General features: G+C 37.9%; 1 protein-coding gene across 2 annotated transcripts; it reads left to right on the forward strand.

The window, feature by feature from the left end:
- The first annotated feature begins 3,411 nt into the window (after positions 1 to 3,411).
- Positions 3,412 to 21,871, forward strand: LOC121385088 (arrestin domain-containing protein 3-like). Of its 2 annotated transcripts, none has more exons than XR_005959495.1 (8): positions 3,412 to 3,743; positions 8,469 to 8,541; positions 8,910 to 9,057; positions 13,037 to 13,139; positions 14,216 to 14,472; positions 15,152 to 15,353; positions 18,186 to 18,412; positions 20,748 to 21,871. XR_005959495.1 is itself a non-coding variant. In XM_041515627.1 (8 exons), exons 1-8 carry the CDS (start codon positions 3,485 to 3,487, stop codon positions 20,793 to 20,795), a joined length of 1,239 nt encoding a protein of 412 aa, XP_041371561.1. In that variant the 5' UTR covers positions 3,412 to 3,484; the 3' UTR covers positions 20,796 to 21,871. The 2 variants fall into 2 exon arrangements, 1 of the variants encoding a protein (XP_041371561.1); XM_041515627.1 differs by having other exon boundaries at positions 18,186 to 18,334.
- The last annotated feature ends 2,261 nt before the right edge of the window (positions 21,872 to 24,132 follow it).

The following is a 24,132-nucleotide window of genomic DNA, read 5'->3' on the forward strand; positions in this document are numbered from 1 at the left end:
CTTGCTTTGCGAGCCTGCCCTCCAAAGCTACAAACCGTGAGGTCCTGGCCTATTTTTCTTCATTTTGTGCATGTTTAATCAATAATGATCACAGCTGATATGTAATGTCAAAGGCGTCATTGCACGAGGCAACGACCCCTTCAAAACACCAGAGAATTTTTCTCTTCTATTAGGCCGTTCTAATGCGGCAAAATATTCTGTTTCAACCCTTGAATATACTGAATGTTTGAAAAGTGCCATTTCATTACATGGCTCATTTCCCTCTAATAATTTTCTGATAAGACTTGTACTTGCACAATAAAATTTGGTACATATAAACAACATAGGCCTACCGTACCATTAGCTATAACATAAAAAACGTTTCGGGATTTTAAGTCTAGACATTTATTATTAATTATTATTATTATTATTATTATTATTATCATTTTGGTTCGGTTTGTTTTCTCGTGCACAGTTCGTGCATTCAACATCCGATTTGTTGTTGTTCATTTGTGAGATTTTTCTTCACAGTTCGTGAACATTTTCAGTAACAATAAAGTTCAGACAAGTAAGTATCTCAATACAAAACGTTACAAACCCTTAAAACCAATACTTTTGCTAAGTCCTACGATATATGGAGAGGGGATACAACCAGGACAGAACAGTTGGAACATGTCCAGGAGAGGTGAAAAGAACGCACCCCAAGTCTGTGAAATTTGTCGTGACGTAGGCATTGTTGTGCTTCGAGCGACATCTACCGGTGACATCAGAATACAAACTTTCAAAATTATTTCAAGCAATTGGGACATGGGGATTCCCATGGTATTTATCGATATAAAACCTGCTTTTTCACTCCATTTGATAAAAAACGTGATCTAAGTGTGTTACAGGTTGGTAGATTAACCAAATTATAATTTATTTTCGCTGGATGGAACTAGGGTGTGCGGCTTTAAGAAGAGAATTTTCTTTAAGTTTCTATAATGCTTTCCGGATGTTTTTCGGGAGGGGGGGGGGGCGCAACCGCCCCACTTGTCCCCCTGCTAGCTACGGCCCTGGCAAATGATGATGGCCATTTCGAGCTAAATTTAACACCTAGTAGGCTACCACGGTTAGCAAAATGATCAGTTCCCAACTAGTAGACCTACTTGAAATATAGAGCCCACATTTCGGATTTACTTATATGGATGACCGAGAAATATTTGGTACAAATTTCAAGTGAATCTAAGACTGATGTGTATGGGTGACGTTAAATATTTTCTGATTTGAGATAGATTTACCCAATAAATGTTATCTGGACATAGGCCTACTAGATGTCATAACAGAATACAGCTACTCTTAATAGTTTCATTTTTGCTAGATAGCCTACCTCTTTTATTGATATTCCCCATTATTTTTGCCCTAGGAGCGGGACTCTCTTTTCCGCGGGGTGGGTGGGAGGCCGTCCTGACCCACCTCCTGGTTACGGGCCCGCCTGTGCCCGCTGAATACAGTTGTAGGTTTTTCTTTGAGATCTGGGATCCAATTTAGATGGTTGCAGGCCGCGTTAGACTAGTGACCGCTTATTACGAGTGCATTTACATTAAAAAGCGTTTGGTTGGGAAAAAGTGTCCGCTTACGACTGTTGACCGCTAATTGCAGGTGGCCGCTAAAAGGTTTTGTCTGCTGGGCCATATATCTTTTTTCATAAGTCTGCTTGGCGATTACAAACAGAGACTTATTAGACGATCCGAAACACACTGAATGTTCCCACCTGGGGGTACTTCTTGCCAGTTACGGGAAGCTGTTGGAATACCGCGTCGCTTATACCGGGTCACGGGCAACCGTGACTTTGGTATATGGCGACGCGGCTACGGCGAAGACGAAGAGAAGAGGAACGAGGAAGAGGAAACATGCGCCAGGGGCGGCACAGGAGGGAACTTTGGATGATGGTGCTACAAAGCGGAAGGCCGTGACCCCACCGGGGGGCCCAACCTGCCAAGACTCGGCCTTCTGCTCCTGCCAGGGACGACTGGAAACTTGCAGCGGGAAAGATCCGAGGCCAGTACTCTAAGTACTTGGTGGGCGACATCACGGACCCCGACAGACTGCCAGGCGGGGTCTACGAGGACAACTTCAAAACCTTTCCGGATGGCCACCAGATTAGGGCCTCCATGAGTCCAATATATTGGACTCGAGTACTCGAGGGTCAAACTCGACCCGGACCCGTGTACCCGACGCTTACACAAGATGATAATGAGACAAAGGAATATAACGTAAAATAGCATTATATAGCTTAATTCCAGCACTGAACATGAATGCCAAATCATGTCATTGTATTGCATTTAGAAACCCGTTGATACGTTCAGTATTGTGACGGACGAACGGACGGCCAGATTAAAAAAGAAACTAGCAAATAGTCATATAATTATCGTGTAACTTGTATCGTTGATTAGTTACTGCTGAACTAGTTGCTCTACATTGTCTCACTTGTACGAGTACTCGAGTCCTGTGAATGGACTCGAGTCTTTGCTAGACTCGACCCGTGCCCGAGTACTCGAGTACTCGTGGAGACCCTACACCAGATCGGCATCCACAGCATGGAGCTACGGGGCGTGGGACAAGCCCTAGTGGTCACATCGCGCCGGGATGGTCTTTATCGACAAGGAATCCTCTACAAGGAGATGGACAACTACACCATCCACAGGATTATGAAGATCATCGCCGGTGCCCAGTACTTACAGCTAGTGAAGTGCTTGCGGGCCCACAGCTTTAGGAAGCTGGTGCCACTCTTCAATGAGGACTACATCATCGCCTCCCCGTATCAGCCAACCGTACCTAGGACAGGTAACCTCCTTTTTGGGGCATAGTTGGACTTTAAATTTTTCGGCCGCGGCTCAAAATTCTTATGTTTATTTTTTGTATAAATAGTCCAACGCACTTTACTTTGGCGCCCATTCATTGCTCAAATCACCTTAAAACCTTTTAGGCCGAGCACTCAAAAATTCTTTTGGATTTAATTTCTCAGTCCAGACGTGTAGAATGCTGCTAGTTATTCTATTTAGGACGTAGGTCTTTGACCGACCACTAAATTTTTTATTCCAAATTCTGCCCACCTCAAACTAACCCCCCCCCCCCCACACACACCCCCCCCCCCCCTTCCTGGCCCTGGCGAAAGTCAGAGACTAAGACCGTGACAGGCGTTGATCAATATTCTAAAGAAGAAAATGTATTTACTATTTATTGTTTATTAAAAATACTGTATTAATCGAAAACATCTCGCAAAGGCAGAAAACTCAAGACGGTCGCTTTAAATCTTTGGACGCGTTCGTTTTACAACATTCAAAAATTCAGATGATTTCGCGCGTTTTCTTCCCTTTTTTTATCGACTGTCAAAACCTACTTTCGATTAGGCCAAAGGTCATTTCCGGTAATATCAAACAAAATGGATGACTCTCCAGGACAAATTTCAAGGAATTATTTTGAAAATGGTCAAATCGAAAGGTTGTTACTCTCGTAGCATTGAAATATGGGTAAACTAAAATGCTTCGAGGTTGTGTTGAACGAGAGCAAGTCCGTGTTTCATCCGGGCGAGCGGGTGAACGGGCAGGTGGTAGTCGAGTTGAAAGGGGACATAAAAATGAGATCTCTGAGAATTTTTATGAGGGGTGTTGCTAAAGTTCACTGGACCGAATCGCGAAGCACGGGCAGTCGACTCGGCTCGTACACCGAGCACTACAACGCGGAGGTGGAGTATTTCTTCAAGAGACAAGTTCTTTTTGGTGGAGGTTTGTCTTATTCTATTAAGCAATTATTTATTCAAGTATTATTATTATTTTGAACTAGGCTACTGAAAACACACCAAAGCTAGGTATGGGGAGTATGGCACAAGTCAAAAATTAAACTCACTGCATCGATTATGACAAAACACACCACATCTGTGCTGGTGTAAACTACAGATCTGGCAACAGACGATATAGAACATGGGCTATATTTTCACACTGCCAGACTAGCAGCTGCAACTTGTGAAAGTCACATTGAAAAACAATTCTTAATAAATAACAGGAAAGATATATTAAGCAAAGTAACATCAGGGCTCCCAGTTGTCTAACCCCGGTAGTCCGCCAGGCTACCAAATGTTTTGACATATCCAGTCACTCAATCAACAAGGCATTTAAGTCATCGATGTCTGAAATTCCACCTTTCATGTGCGCGCTCTCTGCTGCCAGGCATCGCTGAAACTTGATTGCTCCTCTACTCTGACGAACAGGTGGCGGTTGCACAATATGTTTAAGTGAAACAAAGGAATATATTTGCCAGTGGTATGATTTTTTTTAACATAGTGGACTAATACAAATAATTTGAAGTAATTCAGTGGCTAGATATACAGGGTTCATATGGGTCATGGAATTTCCATTTGGGTCATGGGTTAGGCCTATCTATTCGTGTTCATTTATGACAATCAACAAGATGTATTGTTTTGATGCCTACTTATAACTAATGTCTTGTATGATCAAGACTATTTGCTGCCAGCTGAAGTCTAAACTAAACCATACGTCAATCGTGGTTTATTTCCTTCTAAGCTACCTATGCCAATTGTCAGATTATTGTTTACAAAATTAATATCTCTTATTATGTTAAAGAAATGTAAATATACTACTCAAAAGAATTTAAGGGTCAGACGATATTTTCGACATTATTTTCTGAATGTCAATTATATTAGCTAGACCATAATGTCACGCATGGTATTGTTCCATTTTGACGAAAGTGGGTCTAAGCAACCCATAAATGAATTAAAATCCACTGGCATTGACACTGTCGACTAGTTCTAATGGCGAAAACATGCTTACATTTGCACGTAAATTAGGGTGAAAGCGAAAGGTCTGCTAAGTGCCCATAACTTGCTTTTTCACAAAGCGCTTCATTTGCACACTTTGCATGTGTATTCCATGTTCCCAATGCTGAATTTCCGTATAATTGGAGCTTGCGTTCGTGTACAGTGCACACTCCAAATTCGACAATGGTACGACATCAACTGACTATCGAAGATCGAGGAAGGGCTATTGCTTGGCTTCAGGATGGCAATACGCAAAGAAATGTTGCTCTGAGACTTGGTGTCAGTCAGAGTGTCGTTGGCCGACTGTGGCAACGGTACCAAGCAACGAATTCTGTTCGAAATCGTCCACGTTCGGGAAGACCCCAAAGCACTACAAATAGAGAGGACCGCTACATCACCAATATGACTCTACGTCAACGCACAACCACTGCACGCCGATTACGTGACAATCTGCGGACTGCGACTGGAACTCGAGTGTCTGATCAAACCATACGCAATCGTCTGAGAGCCAATAATCTACGCTGCCGTCGCCAGCACTTCTACCACGTCACAGAACGGCCAGACGTCACTGGTGCACACTTCATCTGCGGTGGCAACGTGTTCAGTGGGGTCGAGTGATGTTCACTGATGAGTCCAGGTTTAGTCTCCAGTTCAACGACGGTCGGGTTCGTGTCTACAGACGTCCTGGGGAGCGCTTCGCTGACGTTAACGTTAGACAACGTCACCGGTTCGGTGGTGGCAGCGTCATGGTGTGGGGCGGCATCTCTATCCACCACAGGACCCCCCTCTATGTGGTGGATGGCAATCTGAATGGAATCCGCTATCTGAATGAGATTATCTGGCCGTTGGTTCTCCCAGGCCTTCAGCAGATTGGCGGCGGGGCAGTTCTGCAGGATGACAATGCCAGACCCCACCGCGCCAGGGTGGTAACGGACTTTCTCAGACAACAAGGTATCGCCAGGATGGATTGGCCAGCATATTCGCCTGACTTGGCCCCAATAGAGAACGCCTGGGACGAATTAGGCAGGAGAGTTCGGGATAACCATGCCCCTCCGGTCAACCTTCATGATCTGGGTCAACTTCTTATGGCAGAGTGGCAGGCCATTCCCCAAGAGTTCTTCAGACGTCTGATCAACAGCATGAGGCAACGATGTGTCGAGTGTATTCACGCCAGGGGTGGATTCACACACTATTAAACGAATGTTCTAATGTGTAAAATCCATGTTTGACAACCTTCAACTTTGACAGCATGTCATGTGACTTTCTTGTATACAGTGACGTTTATTTGTGTTTTTTTGTAAATATGGAACAATAAATTAAATTTTTGGTGTAGTTTACATCATCAATCTAATACACTCTGAAACTTATTTGGTTATAAATTTTTGACCCTTAAATTCTTTTGAGTAGTATATTAATCTTTCTTTCAAATTATTTTTAATTAAATCTCGCTCATCATTTCTATTGCTTAGCACAATAATCTCGCTCAAAATGGCATCTGATCGTGTCAAGTGATAACATAAACACACATGGTGATTCCCTGTCTAGGATAATTGGCTTATGGCATTTACAAGTTTACTGTAAAAAACGCTATTGTTTTGGAATAAAGTTTTGTTAAGATTCTTTGAAATGACACCTATTAAAGATAGTTACAGCTATTTTAAGTATTAAAATATGCAATATCGATCTTCAGGATCGTACGATTAGCAGACAGTTCTACACTAGTGCAAGACACCTATTAAAATACTTTTCTTAAGAATCACATTTTCTTTCTACGTCCGTTCTACATGTGAAACCGTATGAAGTGTTTCAGTAATATCATACTATATTTATCCTTCCTTTGAGGCTATCTTTAAAAACAGTTTATTTTGTCCATTTCCGACATTTTCTATATATTGCTCATAATTTTAAAAACAACCACCCTAAAACAACATTTTAAAATAAAAATAAATGATTTTGGGTTTTTTCTCTTTCTTTTTTCTCTCTCCTCCCCCCCCCCCCCCCCCCCCAAGTTATGAGGCTACCAATTTTTACTGGGGGCTACTAGATTTTATAACCTAACTTAAGGTCAAGGCCTGAAGATGCAGACTCAGACATCAAAATACACTAGGCGTGGTCTATGCTACACTTGCCAGACCCAGACCTAGGTTTGGTGTGTTTTGCACCAAAGGTAATTCAATTTAATGTGCATCATTAACAGGCATCAGTCTACACCCTATCCCCCCTCCCCCAGCTCCCTTACGCTTACATCGGGCAGAACTTTCGATGACTCACAAATTGTAATCTTCAGATTTTGTTATGCAACACAGATGTATAGTTCACCAAGCCCACGGTAAACGTCTACAGTCGGGGGTTTTTTCTGGGGTTTTTTAACATTTTCACATCTATTAGACCTCACGGCCCAGTAATAAACATCACAATAATATATAATGGGCCAAAACATTTACCTTGATGCATTAATGTATCTGTACACGCCCAACCTCTAGTTTAATCTGAGGTAGCCAAGTTTTACTCTGCAGTTTAAGAGCTAAACGGACATTTTGAACAGTTATAAGATTTTACTATCTGTCGGAGACAAACATGGGATTTTGGCCTAGCACCAAGTAGGCAAAGATTCCCGCTCTAATACAACAATAATCCCATATGTTTGATGTTAAATGCCTTTACATGGATCATATTAATCACTAATTCTTATTTAATCAAAACAATGAACATTGAAAACTGGTGTTGTTGGATTGATCTTCATCGGTGGGCCCATGGGGCTATTTCTTGTTCCAACTGGTGGTTCACTACTGCAGGCCATAGGATTTCAAATTTTATGGGAAACACTTATTTGATTCCGTGTTATATGTGATCATTTGAAACTATCAGGAACTGTTTTAAAAAAATATATTATATAATGTACTAGTATATATTATTTTTGTTGAATAGTCGTACATGATATAATAGTCATGGGAAATGAAAATTTTGGTTCTGTGATTTTACTGACACGGTACCGGAAAACGATCGTTTCCATGAAACCCGAGGGCCTGCAAGTGGTGTATCAACTATCCTGTCTGTGGGATGGTGCATAGTTTATATTTAAAGACCCTTGCTGCAGGGCATAATATTCTGCACATGTCAGTTATGCAACTTTAAAATCACGAGAACCGCCAATCGGTTACCTGATGAACAATTACATTCTAAAATTAAAAGTACCATATTATATCAGTAATGAGAGAGAAAATCAGTTTGTTTTTAAATACATTTGAACCACCAATGTAGCACAGAACCATGCATAGTTCAAGTGTTTTAGGATTAGGTAGGCCTAACTCATCTGTTACGAGAACTATATTCATGTAACCGAACAATTGGTTACCTAAGTAAAATTCACGTGATCTGACTTCCAGTTACCTAAGATTTGAAATATTCTCCCCAGTTGCTGTCTACTTGCTGCTGATCGAAAAGGGTAGCTCATGGGGTGGCAACAGCAGGTTTCTCTAAGCCAATGCCATAGAACCTTAGTTAAAATGTGTGGAGTGTGCACATAGTTATAAAAAATAATAAAAATATTTCTTTTTTCTGTGCGTGACCTTGACAGTGACAAGTTTATTGATGCTTTATGCACCATATATAATTTGAAAACCGTATACACATTGTGAACAGGTTTATTTTTATTTTAAATATTATTTTGCTACAGAAATATCGGATGGCCGCGATACCCTGACTGAAGGGAGGCATGAGTTCAACTTTTCGTTTGAGTTACCCATGGGGTAGGTAGACTTGTAGGAAATTTATGTAAAATTTGGTTTGTTATTATTTAAATTAAGTGAACTGTCCTACATTTGTAGCTGTTTGTAATGTGTAGTAATTGTTAATTATTAAAATTAGTATATATAATTACAATTTCTTTCTTTGTGTGTGTGTGCATGCATGTGTGCGTTTGTGTGTGTGTATTTTCAAGACATTTTGGTCAATTTAATGTTTGTAGTACTTATTCCATAATTTATGGATTTTGCCTACTGTAGTTTTGTAAGCAAACATTATTTTTTTCCTCCAACTCACTGAAGTTCTATCGACTATTGTAGACAATCTTTGCCCCCCACCCCCACATACACCAATAATTATGTTTGTTTTTCAGAGGGATTTCAACATCATTTGAAGGAAAGCATGGGAGTATTCGTTACTGGCTTAAGGCTGAAATGGACAAGCCTTGGTCTTTCAACCACAAAACAAAGAAAGCATTTACAGTGATCAGTCCTACAGATATCAACAGACCAGAATATCAGGTTATCTCCCTTGTTGTCATGTACTTGTATGTATTAAAGGTAGGGTCAACTCAAACAAGAGCCTTATGTGTTGGAAAGATGCATACCGGACCATCAACACATACTGAAACTTTTAACAAATGAAAAACGCGTAATTTTAGAGTTAATAAAAAAACATGATTATTCCTGCTAATTTGGGGCAGCCATTTTGTTTTGTTTTCGTGACGTCCGGTGGTATAGCTTGGGGCGAAGTGACGTCAGCTCCGTCCATCTTCTCTATGCACAGTGTAAACAAACGCTCTAATTTATGACAAGGCGCTTCGCTTTCATCAACCTGACTTGTAAAACAACATAAATGACTTGATAGTATAATAGTCTATTTAACTAAATATATTTCAGGTTACATCAGTAGAACGAAATGGAGTTATAGTATTTTTCTTTTTTTGTAAAATCCAAAAAAAAAATGCATACTATTAGGCCTATTGGTAGGGCACGTTCGAGCAAAAACTACCACTCACGATAGATACCCAAGTGATACTTTTCTTTTCTTTGGGACAACATAATTGGTCAAGGGTTTTACAGAATTACTTACAATAATAAAGCAGGGTGGTTGGTAATGTCCATTACGATCTGAGGTGTATCCGTGCTGTTATCACAATATCCTGTGATCTTCATAAAAGAGGCACGTCTTTTTAGTGTGTCTAGACACAGTGTCTGGGGACCGTCTGAATATACACCTGCCAGTCAAGAATCACAAACGGCCACGGAAAGAAAAGACCAATTAACCAAGAAAACACTCCGATTATTGTTTTAGTACGTGGGTTAATTTATGTACGAAACATAATACAGTTATTTCAACACTTTGACAATGGTGGTTTATTTTGTATTGAAAAATAGTATATAATTGGTGCTGGCTTACTAGGATGGATATAATTACAGAACACTGCGATGCATCTGCAAAAATCAAGTATGGTTTTTTCTTCATTTTGAAGACTAATTCCTGACGTGACACGTTAGGTATTACGTAACTACCATCTCGCCAGAGGGCGTATTCACTGGGATGGTACAAAATGGCTGCGCCCGTTATATATAATAGCCGTCACATTTAACCATTTGATTAATTAACTACTGTAGAACATGAAAGTTTTGCGAACAACAAAGTATTGCGAAAACTGCGAACAAGTAATCATCGCAGTACTTTATACATGCAATAATATAGCGACTTTACTAACAAATAGAACAACCAAATTTGATTAACTACATTGATTTATTGCATATCACACTATCATTCAATGAACAAAATGAAACAGGAATCATTGTCAATCACCATGTGTAGTTAGCAAACACTAATGTTTATTTTCCAAGTAAAGTTCACACCATTGCAAGCAGACCTGATGATCGCCAGCCACGCATAACGGTTTCTTGGTCTTTCGATAACTTGTCAATGCATGCCACAATCCACCGGGCGTGAAACGGCTTGATCAACAGGCTTATTGGTGTTTTCTTTCATGTTCTTGGCCACAATGTCAGCATACCACTCAGTATTTGATTGCTAATTTAAACTCTGCATGATTCACCGATAAATCCATGGGCTCACCGGTGTAGCCAGCCGGGACAAATCGCACTTCAAAGGAGTTTTCGTAGCAGGTCTAAAAATGAGTCACACCTATGGGCTGCAAATACATCGGAGATTGCCAATGATTTCTGTCGTGCTGGTAGTCGGAGTTCTTTTTTTACCCTTTTGACGTATGGAACCAGCACATTGTCAACGTAGTCCAGTGATTGGCCGAATGTGTCACGTGCCAATCGTCGGGGAACTTGTAGGTTGGGTGGCATCGGTCGGTTACACCTTTGTATATTATCTGAGGGGGTAACAGGTAGCCACTGGCCGAACTTCCCAGTAACATCGTGATCTCGCGCTTGTCATCTATACCCACGACGGCAACTTGTTTCGCTCCCTTTTCTGCCAACGTCCAGTTGGAAACGGGTACAAGTTTGATGCCTGAATTTATTACCAACTCGGCGGGATTGTTGTTTGTCTGCACTGCTTTCCTTACCATCGCGATGAACTCTTCTTTCTGTTTGTTTGTTTATTGTCTTTAAGTACCAGCTAAGGTCGCAATACTTTTCGTGTAAGCTACATCTGATGTCGCAATACTTTCTACATGCAGTTTGGGCTACTGTTGGCATATCGCAATACATTAATGGCGCAATACATAATGGATCTACAGTATACGATTATACTTGTTGATATTAAGCAATAATGTGCGTTATATATCGTTGAATATGCATACCAGGCCAAATGCCTTAATTGTCACCTCCTTTAAAGGCTAGCTTCAACTTGTCTAATTGCTGAAAAGTTTTCCAAATTATTTATTAACCTTTAGACTAACTGGATTAAGTTTTGACAAAAACCACGTTGAGTGGGTACAAGTTTATAATTTTTACTCACATATATTCAATTAAATGTTTTATTAATATATAAAATAAAGTTCATATTTGAATCAGTAAGTATTATTTCTTTTCAACATCGCCTGTCCTCAAACTAGTGTATATTCCCCTAAGGATAGTAGTCTGGTTTGAACTTGCAAACAGCCAATGGAATGGCCTAAAATTCTTCTAAAATTCAGTCACGTGACTATAACTTCCTTCTTTTTCCTTCACTCTTATGGTTTGGACGTCCTGGGTTTTGCTCCGACGTAATCAGAGCAATCTATCCTTTTTACTTGTTTTATTTAAGACTTTAATGTTTGTAACACATTTCTAAATGTTGTTACGTTATTGTTGTACAATTATTTTGGTTGTAATCACTTTATTAAAGTGTTCTTTCCAAATTATTAATTCTCATTTGCCAGTCAACAGTCTTGGTCACCATTTTTCGTGGGGTTTTATCATTTTAATGATAGTTTTAGATCAGTTAAAGTTGATTAAAATTAGCCTAAAAATTGAGAAAGTCTCATCTACTTACGGGCATTTGTGGCTAGCCACGATGTGCCAACATTGTTGTCGAGCAAAAATACTTGCCAAAAACACTTTTTGAACTGAAAATTCCAGGGTATTTTCCATTGAAAAACAAAAAACAAAAGCTAGCATACTGTCAAGTAAACTGTTTCCTGTATTACATTTCCATGAAATATGAATTGGGGAATGCACCTTATGCAGTGTAAAGTATGTCAACTGGCGTGATGTCGGGGGAGATATCTCGAGCACTTGCAGTATAGTCATGAGGTTAACTTTTAAAAATCTAAAAACCCACCCTTATTTTCTTTCAAAATACATGTATGAATCAGTACATGGAATTATGTAGCCAAAGTAAAATAAATACGCCAGTTGTGTTTAAAGGCATACTGTCACAAATTTAAGGACCTTATTTCTCTAAAAATGGATAATAAATCAAAATTACCTTAATTTTTGCAGACCAAATCTAGCTATTGCATCACTTTAACTACACCATGATACAGTGAAATCCATGTCAACTCTCTTAGCAATGTTAGTTTTTGAATTATGGACCATTGCCATAATTCAATTATTTTTATAAAAGTGGAGTGTCGTGGTTACATAGATGGTTGAATAAAATACATTTAGGGAAAAATCAAATATATATATTTTCAGGTAATACTTTGCTAGGCCATGTAATAGGTCAGTGGTCTGTGACAGTCACAGTATGCCTTTAAAATGTGCAGTTGGCATATTTGGCTAGTAATAGAGCAAGCCTAGTACAGTCAGAATTTAGTGATGCTTTGTTTACATTACAGACCCAAGTATTAAGAAACTACATGTAATAATTGTGTGCTGTCTGATGGTCATGATTTGATTTTTTTTGTATGGTAATGTTTTGGTCATGTATGTAAAATTATGGTCTGTTTATATGTACTGAAAACTCTTGTGTTTGGTAAAGTGATGACTTGATTACAGATCCATGTCCGGTACACTATTAACTCTGTTGTCTGGTGATCATGTTTTGGTTTATGTGTAAAGTAACAATCTCTTTACATTACAGACCCAAGTGGAGTGCAGTATTGAGAAAACTCTGTGTTGTTGGCTTTGTACATCAGGACCGATCTCCATAACAGCCAGAACTGACCGCCGTGGCTATTGTCCTGGTTAGTTTCCACTGTTGTCATGGTTATTAGGATAAATACAAAACCACACTGACCTTGTGTCTGTACGTGAATGACTATTATGAGTTATTTGAGCAGTTGGAGAGGTGTGATTTAGCTCAGTCCATTGAGTGCTCACTCAAGGTGCTTGTGTCGCAAGATCGAACCATCTCGGTCGATCCATTCAACTGATTGGGGGTTTTTCTCTCGCTCCGACCAGTGCCCCACAACTGGTCAAAGGCCATGGTATCTACTTTTCTGTCTGTGGGAAAGTGCATATAAAAGATCCCTTGCTGCATTAGGACAAATGTAGCAGGTTTCCTTTGATGACTACAATGTACGTGTCTGAATTACCAAATGATTGACGTCTAATAGCTGATGATTAATAATCAATGTGCTCTAGTGTTGTTGTTAAACAAAACAAACTTTAACTTTGAGCAGCTGGAGTTTACACCTGGCCTGTTTATAAAATATTTAGTGACCAGACCCAAGACTTGTCAAAGTTTGAGTCTTTAACATCATGGCACGGCCATATAAATTGTATGGGTGTGACGTCGTTAGATTTAAGTATAGACTAAAGTTTTATAAGCACGGATCCAGTTGTAGAACTAGAAATATCCCATTGGGCCCATCAAAAGGAATTGATCCTAGAATAATATTGCCATATTTATAGGATGTTAAACAAGCATCCATTTCATATCATGTTTATGTCCCGAGTGAAATCATTTTCACATGTCAAGAGCTTTAGTGAGCGACAATGAAAATTATTTCACGAGGAACATAAACATGATCCGAAATTGTAGCGAGTTTAATATCCTATTTATTAACTATAATCGATCTTAATTTATATCACTCAACTCGCTTGGTTGGCGTTCCTGTAAGGTTGTAGTGCACCAATCGATGACGTCGAAGTGTTACATCCCACTTCGTATTCTAGTGGGACGTATCACTTAGATATGTGCCGAGATATTTTTAACCATATGGGTACTAAATTGTGTTAAGCAGTTGTTGCATGGCCCCTAAATGAAACATTCCTTTCTTCTTAATGTTGTACAGTATGTTGAATTCATTGTTTCTAGGAGAGTCTATAGCGATATCGGCCGAGTTCGACAACCACTCATCTCGCACCGTGATCCCCTACGCCACTCTGTACCAGACACAGGCTTTCTTCGCCAACGGGAAGTCGCGAGTTCGCCGGACAAAGTTCACAGTTCTCACAGGTCTACCTGTCGCTCCAAGAACAAGAGGAAGCTGGGACTCACAGCTGTTGAAGATCCCAGCCGTTTCGCCGTCAATAATGAACTGCTGTGTCATGAAGGTCGACTACTTTGTAAAGGTGTGTGGGAGTCCAGTTGTGTGTAAAACATGAGAGTGACTATGTTTGCCTTGTCTTTCAACTCCTTGCCGTAGCATGGTCTTTGACCATGACCTTTTTGTTTTATTCCAGTGCTTTCTTTTCATTCCTCTCCTGTTTTGTTTTCCTTTTTTTTCCCCATACCCTTGTAGTCCAACCCTTTCATCCTAGCTGCCCCTCTTCTTCCCTACCCTTTTTCCTTCACTTCTTTCATTTACTTTTTATTATTTTCCTTCCTTCCCCATTGCCTTCCCACTGTACCTTTCCTTTCATTGCCTTTCCATCCACTCCTTACCCCTCCCATTCACCTTCCCTTTTTTCCCCATTACTCCATCCTCCCTTTATCCTTCACTATCCCTTTCCCTTCCCTTCCGTTCCCCTCTCCTCACCTCCCCATACCACAGCTTACCTCACCTCACCTTTCACTTCCCTTTTACTTCCCTTTCTTTTTCCATCCCCTCTCTCCTTCCTTTCCTTTTCTAACTTCTTTCATATTCTGTATTTTCTTTCTCACCTTTATGACTTTATTGTTGCTTAATTTATTTAGTATTCACAATTATACATGTCACTACAACTTAGATTAACATCATTGACTTTTCACTGCATATCAGATTTGTGCTGCACATACAGTTTGTAGATCTACATTTATAACTGTTTTCAGGTTGCTGTTCATATCCCCGGTGCTTACAACCTGACGATGCATCTACCCATAGTGATTGGTACTGTGCCATACCGCCGCGCCCAACCCTACTGCTACACCGAGTCGAGGTACTACCGCGAAACTCAGGCTCAGTTTGCCATGGACTTCTTGCCAGTTCCTCCTCCCTACCGGGAAACCATCACACCACCTCCACCTTTTGATGGTAAGAAGAATTTTATCACCATTGTTGGCTGGTAAAAAAAAAAAAATGAAAATAATAAAATAAAATAAAAATGTGAGAATACTTGAAAATTTGAGAATACTTGAAAATTTGAGAATACAGTCAAATCCGCTTATTTGGATGTGCCTCGTGCAACAAAAATATATTCAAATAAGCGGCATATTCAATAAACCGAAGGTACAGTTTCGACATACGATATACCCAATTAAGACCTCGTTGATTTATGCAAACCCTAATTACGATTCTCCCAATTTGGGCCTCATGACATGTGGAATTTTCGTCAAAAACCGGTAAGTATTTTGTGTTAATAAAATACCGATTCCAAGTTCCATATTGTGACTCTGTTGCCATTATCAAGTTTGTCTATAAACTTGATAAATACAAGAGACAACAGTTAATGCCGTTTGTACGCCTAGAAGCAGAAGTGACTAAACATCTAATGACCCAGATAAAACCACCGGAAGCTCAATTAGACTGGCCACAGTCAAATAATTAAAAGGCCGTTATTACTTCTTGATAATTAAATGGCCATTATTAACTTCTTTGTACATTTGTAAATCAAGTGCAACAAGACCCCCACCCCAACCACCCAATATAATCTTGAATAAGTAGTCATTTCCATGTTCTGTATTTTACCAGGACGTCTATCTGACTATTATCTGTGTGCATTTGTAACTGATTTGACAGGTAAACTAGACTGGCCAAAGTCAAATAAGTGAAAGGCCGTTATTCAATGTAACAGAAGGAAAAAACACAAACACAAACGCTAATATTGGGCCCGATATTTGGAATGTCTTTTTGTCTGGCGACGGAAAACCATTCTGATAAGGCCTTCTCCACATTGGCTGCTTTTCCTGTTCTCTGTCTTTTTCGTTCTGGGTTAGCATTGGCTAGATACTGGGCACATATCTCGTCGTATTTCTGAGCCAAAGATAAATCGTTTCCTTTCCGTTTATTTGCCATGTTGACATTGTGAAAAAAAAAGAGTTCTTGTCAATATTTATAGCCAAAAGATGATTAATCCAACTTGCTAAGAAAATCTCCTACAACTTACCTTTTGTCGGCATTTAACAATTTAAACAACCATAATCGGTCACCCCAAATGGGGCCTCACATTGTGAGCTGCAGAGGAAAAATCATGTGATCAAAAGATCCCGCTAAAAATAACACTAGTAGCAAACGGCTTTTGTTTGTTACTGTCACCGACAATTCATAGAGAAAAATATCTGACAAGTGTTTATTTATGGATTAAACATACACTGCTTCAAAAGTGGCCGACATGAGATTAAGGGATGCCTGCTTACAAAACCACATGGCCGCCAACAAGGTGGGAATGACCGACTTTGATCCTTGATTGTCCTGCATTGTCTGCCATTGGGTCACATTTGAGATGAATCTCAATGGATTAATTACGATGTAATAGGAAATGTATTGATTAATAACGAGTCATCCGAAATAATTTAAGAAACAAGAAAACAAGTTTGTTGTAAGTCTTTTTCCTTTTTTTAAACAATGAAATTAAATAAAATTAAAAGTATTCATTTTTGCATGTACGATAGTATGGTATTACGTACGATCATAAATTAAAAAAAAACACATCAAGTAACACAAACTTTCCTATGTTTTACGTGCAATTGCCATTCGGCAAGGATAATTTTATATTCAAATATCCGAAAACACGTTAAAAAACACATCCAATTAACCGTTGGATTTTGTATTGTCATAATGGCAAATGGTTCCGTGCAGGACAAACATATTCAAATATCCGAAATATTCAATAATCCGACATCCAATTAAGTGGATTTGACTGTACTTGAAAATCTTTACATCACCAATTTCAACTGGTATGGAAGTGTTTATAACTTTTATGTGTTCCAAAATGGTCCCAATTAAAAGGGAGAAAAGTTTGAAAATGCTAAAATGAAATCATTAAACATATCTTTGTACACCCTGCGTAGGTGTTCATATGTATGTATGCTGTAAATGCAGGTTTAAGTTATATACAGCAAAAACCTTGTTCTAGCTTTGTATTACATATGGATCACTTTATGCTAGGTCTGTCTGAAAAAGTCTTGGATGTTATTGTCAACTTTATAAGTTTATATCTAGTGGTTGAAGCTGATCAGGATTAGGTTTACAGATATTGAGGGCTAGGATTAATTGCTCCTGGTGGGGAGGGACTTAGCCACCTGGTAAAGTCTGCCCCGGAACCACCCACTGGCGATGTCAGAGGCTGGACCCGTGGTAGGCGTGCCTGAACCTTATTGGATATGGGCACGTAAATAGAGTTCCCATTCCTGGTAACGTGCTCGCCTGATGCACAGTCAGTATGAGATCGATCCCCGTCAGTGGGCCCATTGGACTATTTCTCATTCCAGCCAGTGCACCATGACTAGTATATCAAAGGCTGTGGTATGTGCTATCCCATCTGCAGGATGGTGCAAATAAAAGATGGAAAATATAGCAGATTTCCTCTCTAATACTACGTTTATGTCAAAATTACCAAGTGTTTGACATCTTTATAAATCGATGTGCTCTAGTGGTGTCTTTAAACAAAACAAACTTTTAATTGCTCCTGAAGCTTACATTATAGGGAGCCATTTAAGATATTACCATATTTAAGTATTGAGCATTGATATTTAAAATTCTTTAAAAAATAATAATAATAATTTTCACATGCTAAGGGATTTATACGTTAGTCTTTGAACTACAATGTAGTCTCTAGTGGGAAGTGATGATGAGCCAATGAAAGCTTCCATTAAATGACGAGGGCAGGATTTTCTTAATTTACTTGTGTGCATTTTTGTTTGATAGACCCACCAACGTATGCTGAGAGTATTGGCGGCGCTGTCAACATAAATGATGACGACGATGACGACAACAGCTCAAACATGGGTGACCTCACCTACACCCCGATGTACACCTACGTCTATAACTACAGACCTCCGCCGGCTTATGCAGAGGTGTGTACGGCCGACAGCTAGATTTGTTCTTAGTCATTGTACAAAGATTGATGCTTCGTCTTAATTAGTTTACTAAAGGTAACATTTCCTGCAATTGGTCTTATATATTAGTCACAACTAGTTAAGAACCAGTATCAAATTTGACAGTACTTTTTAAAAAATTCAACGAAAAATCAAGGGCAGTTATAGGTGATGAAAAGTAGATTACAGACTTGAATAAAGCATTTTAGATTGCAAGCTTGTTTGGTTGCCAGTAGAAAGCATATGGTAAATGCATAAAAAACTCCAAGATTGTTGAACTTTTTAAAAAGTTTTTTCTGACTAGCAAGGAATCTACCTGAAATTGTATGGTGCACATGAACCTCCTTTTTTATGTGAACACTTTTCATGTTTGATTAGAGATGGGAGGGTGTAAAGATCTTTGCTATCTGGCTTCATAAATATAAACTCAGCATTCTTGACTGTGGTCGAGCACTGTTATGTCTAAATGATAACATATCCATGAGACAAGTAGCGAGATGCCTGCAGGTGAGCCATTAACAGACACAGCGAATGGGCTACCTCTCTCAGATGCAGTGTCCATGTGGTCCTTAACTTCTTGTGACTAGTATAGGAGTCAAATTAATATTTTAACTATTTTGTAACCAAAATAGAACAAAATTTACTTCATCTGTTATCTGGGCAAGCAATTTACTGCATTTTAAATGAGATTACGTGTTGCACCAAAGTGCGCTTTTAAGATTGGTAGCTGCTTAATATTGGTCACTTTATTCAATTATTTGGAAGAATAAAAAATATATCCTCTTAACACGGGTCACTGCTTACTACAAGTGGCCACTAGAGAAGTTTTGACTGTATGTATGTTGATATTAATATAATGTATACTGTACATCCTGAAATTAATGTGATCATAATATTAATGCAAAAAATGTGAGTTTATGTTATTCGCATTAATAATATTACTGGAAAACAGTTCATTGTAGGCAAGACAGACTAATTATTGTCGAATAGTCCAGCACTATGAAAACAAACAAAGATTCTAAAGATTAAAATTCTTGTACATTTATGAAACAACTGGACGCCATTCCACGAAGCGATCATAGCCCAAAGATCACCATAACTGTACAGCTAAGGTGATCTTAGACGAGAAAGAATAATTGTTGAATAGTCCAGTAAGATGCCAGCCACATGTGATGATCACAGGGTCTTTGGCCACCCTGTCAAATCCTGACACAATCCATCGCAGGCGAAGGGTTTTTAGCATGCATATATTGCGGTCAACCGTTTCTTTGTCCTGACCGTTCATGTTCCCAGCAACTTTGTTGGTATACAGTTGTAATGGTACATGTATGCTAATGTTTAGCCAGATTTAGGTAACTACACATGTTACGTAAATTATTGCAGCAAAAATATGCTTCGCGTTGATCTCACGGAAAACAATAAGGACTAAACAGGTTAACTGATGTGTGTACACAGACATGTTAGTAAGTTGATCTAACTGAAGACGCCTTTAACTTGGAGTTAACCGAAAAGTATACAGACGTGTTGTGTTAGGAAAGTTAATATTTCAAAGGGAGGTCACTCGCATTAATTTCATGTCTCATTTTAGTCTGCCCACCGTCACTCGCATTAATTTAGGTACGCATTAATTTCAGGATCTACAGTATGTTATAATGTATATGTGTACAGACTGTTAAATTGTTTTAACATTTTAAGTTTATACTCTTATGATAAGAAAGTTTTGTTACTTTTTTTTGGTGGGAGACTTTGTTCTTAAAGGGGGAGGGATTTAGCTCAGTCATTTGAGCTCTCGGCTGAGGTGCTTCCATCACAGGATCGAACCTCCTCTGTGTATCCATTCAACTGATTGGGGTTTTTCTCGTTCCAACCAGTGCAACTGGTCAAAGGCCGTGGTATGTGCTTTCCTGTCTTTGGGAAAGTGCATATAAAAGATCCCTCGATTCCAATGGATATTTGTAACAGGTTTTCTTTGATGACTACAAGTCATGATTATCAAATGTTTCACATCCAATAGCCTATGATTAATTAATGTGCTCTAGTTGTCTCATTAAAAAACCCAAACCTTTGGAAGGTTTCTTAAAGTTATGGAAATTTATTTCAATAATTGTTTACTCGGGTACATAATGGTAAGCAGTGATACCAAGCATTGAAATAAGCATTTACTCATGTACAGGTCACAACAAAATAGTGTTATGTTGTGAAAGTGTTGTACATGTATATACAGATATTGCTAAATACAAAGTGTTATGTTATATTATTGAAATCTTTGTGTTATATACGGATATTAAATACAGATGTGTTATAATATTATACGGATATTAAATACACTGTTATATACTGATATTATTGCATACAAAGTGGTATATACGACTGTTTTTGTGTGTTTTTACAGAGTGATCCACTCTCACATCTTGAACATCTGACGTTGGATGACAGCTAGTGTTACACTGGGCAGATAACACACTGTGGACACAAGCATGGTTCTACAACTGGTGCAGAGATTTAAGTTGAATGGCATTTCTACCAGTGAAGATTTTCTTTCAAAGGGAGGTAATTCTGGCCCTCGAGTTGGATTGATCCTTATTTTGGTGCCATTTGTATAGTCTCTTTCTCTGAGACGATTTATCCAAACATGGCATTTGTAAATATTTGCAGAAAGGTTCTTGTTTGAAGACATGCAAAGGAAATACATGTATTTGAGTGGTGTAAAGAACTGATGTGTTTGTTGTTTGAGCTCAACCACTATATATTTATATCTGTGCTCAGGATGTTTTCTTTGTTTCTGTTTTATATGATTGAGCAGACAAAAACCACATATAGATTATTTGCTGTTTTTATTTTTGTCTTTTGGGGTTGATGGGTGAGCGTACTGTAAATAACTATAATTAAATTGGATTATCTTTTTAAAAAGTTTTGTTAAGTAGGAACTATCTGTAATAAAAGTAGAGTATATGCAAGAGACATTAAAAGAGCATTTGTTATAACAGCAACAGTTACTTGTAAATGTTCCTTGAATCAGTATTGTGCAGTATTCTTACAAGGGTGCAGAAATTAAAAATATTTCACTAGCGCGCCGGACCAGAACTAAAATTTACTAGTCAGCCAGCCTGTAGAACAATATTATAATATACACTGTCTTCACATCAATATATATATTGATATTATATGAAGAGTTTCATCACAAAATGCGATAAATGCCACTATACACACCCAATCCTAAAAACTGTTTTATTCCAAATCACGATAAACACTAGGCCAGTTTCTCTGCAATCTGTGATATATCCTCAGATAGTCATATCGCGTTTTGCTGAAAACTGAATTTGAACTTGTGTTTGTCTACGTGTGAACAGTGTCCGAGTGGTGTTCGCACAATGGTTTTTAATATGGTGTTTATCACGTTTTGCGATGAAACTCTTCATTCATATATATATATATATATATATATATATATATATATATATATTAATATTATAATGTGTCTTATGACAAACATTATTAAAGACGCTTGGTAACGGATCAGCATCAAGTGGCTGACAAAATCAATCCCCAAACCTTGATTCAAAGGGGTCAATATATTCTGAAATACATGCATTCTAATAAAGACAAAGTTTTTCACAGTTCTTTAAGATAGATTTAGAAACTTCAAATTGTTTTATTTAAAAAAAAAAACATTGGTAAAAAAAAAGATAGATCGTCCTTCAGACAGGTAGTTGCCTTTTTAACTCATCCATGAGAATGTTTACTCACATTTGGTGAGCAGGCGAGTACTTTCTGCACCCATGTCTTAGTATGTTTCGAATTCAGACAACCTGAGCTGGTGATGTCAAAAGTCATTGTTATTATATGAACAAATTTGAACTTTAACAAAGTATTTGCAAAAATCTAAAAAGAAAGCAGATTTAATTATTTATTTATGTTATATAGCTTTCTTCCCATCTTATTACATGTATGTCCTCCAGAATTAACTACGTTTACAAAAGAGAAAAATAGTGAAATAATGGACTACTCTCATTTTCGTAACAAGTGGACATAACCAGTTTCGTTTGTCAGCATTAGATTTTCCACTGTTGTGAAAGTTAAACAAATAATGGCATTTGCAGTTTAAAGAACAATATTCTCTGTATATTTGATATATATGTTATGTCTTAATGTTTGTAGAACCCAAACAGTTACCGGTACTGCACCTGGCTATAAACACATGTTAATTTCTAACCTGTTAACATTTTCTAGTGTAATCCTAGAAATATTACGATTTCTAATTACTGTGTTGTATTATATGTGAGTACATTACACCATATATTTTTAGTAATTATGTTTTTAGGCCATCATGTGCTTTTGGTTGTTGTTGGGGGTTTTCTCATAGGGAAACATGTACCAGGCCATTTCAATAAAGGGTTTCCTTTTTGTCCCATTTTGAACACTTTATTGCAAATTTATTTTGACAAAATGTCTGAATATTATAGGGTCCAAAGCTGTATATATACTGTATATAGTCCAAAAGAAACTTTACAAGGCTTGAAATTGTTTAACAGAAAACCAACAAACGGTACGGTGGGATATGAAAGTATCATGAAGTTCAACATCTAAACATCACAATACACTTCTTGATACATACAAAGTGTTTGTAAGGTGGTTTCTAAGTTGGTTCTTTTCGATTAGCAACAATATTTATTATTAATTATTCAAATTTTATGTATGTAAAGATTCTTTTGGATGTCAGTATATATACAGCATTGGGCCTAGGAATAATTACGAAAATATATGTTTGAATCATTGATTTAGTTTTAAAAGTATTAAATTTCCAGTAAACAATGTTAGAGATGAAACAAAAAGGACTACCGTGTATGATATAGCCTCATTTTTGATTTGTCATAAGATCTGTAAAGTATTTTAATTTGTCTTTTGCTGCCCAATAACAGCTATATTAGCTATATTATTGGGTAAAAAAAACAACAACACTTTCCAGTTATGGGTTGCTGGACAAAGTAAATATTTGGCTGCCAACAGCAGCAGAATTGTTTTTAATTTTAAGCACTTCTCATTGTCAAAAACTGGTGTCGCTTTGTCTTCTCAAACATCCTAGTTTTATCATTATTATGATATGTACAGGGTTGCATTTTCTTCAGGGGTTGCAAACATGTTTCAAGTTTTTGTATGTATATAGGCATTTATAAACTTGTTTATGTTCAGCCATTTTACTAATTTCATTCATTCATCAATTATTCATTAATTTTAGAGAAGTATTCCAAAACAATTCTATTACTTTTGGGGTCATCAAAATATTTAAAGATATAATATATTATGTATGGTTAGTTCTTGAAAATGATATTAACTTGAAAACCACACTACTTTCAATTGTGGAATTTAAAAAACAAACAAAAAACAAACAAAAAAACAACCCAGCACAATTTGACCATTAACATGACAACACATTTGCTTATGGAGCACTTTTTTGAATGAACAATAAAATATGTAATTTAAAAAAAAGAATGAAATTTAAACTAATACCAAACTAATCTGTTAACAATATGTTGAGTGAAAATTACGCACATGCAGCAACAACTGCAAATGTATTTCCCGTTCATAGAAATAGCCATCTACACAAAGAGTATTACTGTATGTATTTGATACCAAATTGTGCATTTATTCAATTGTTTTTTGTTAATTTTATCAGCACCATCGGTGCCACAAAAATAGACACCAGTGATTATCTTCTGCATTTGCTTATTAGACACAGACAGTGTTCTGTGTTACAACAGTGAAACTTCTGTTGTGTT

The sequence above is a fragment of the Gigantopelta aegis genome, chromosome 2 (genome assembly GCF_016097555.1).
Source record: "Gigantopelta aegis isolate Gae_Host chromosome 2, Gae_host_genome, whole genome shotgun sequence".
Classification (NCBI taxonomy): domain Eukaryota; kingdom Metazoa; phylum Mollusca; class Gastropoda; order Neomphalida; family Peltospiridae; genus Gigantopelta; species Gigantopelta aegis.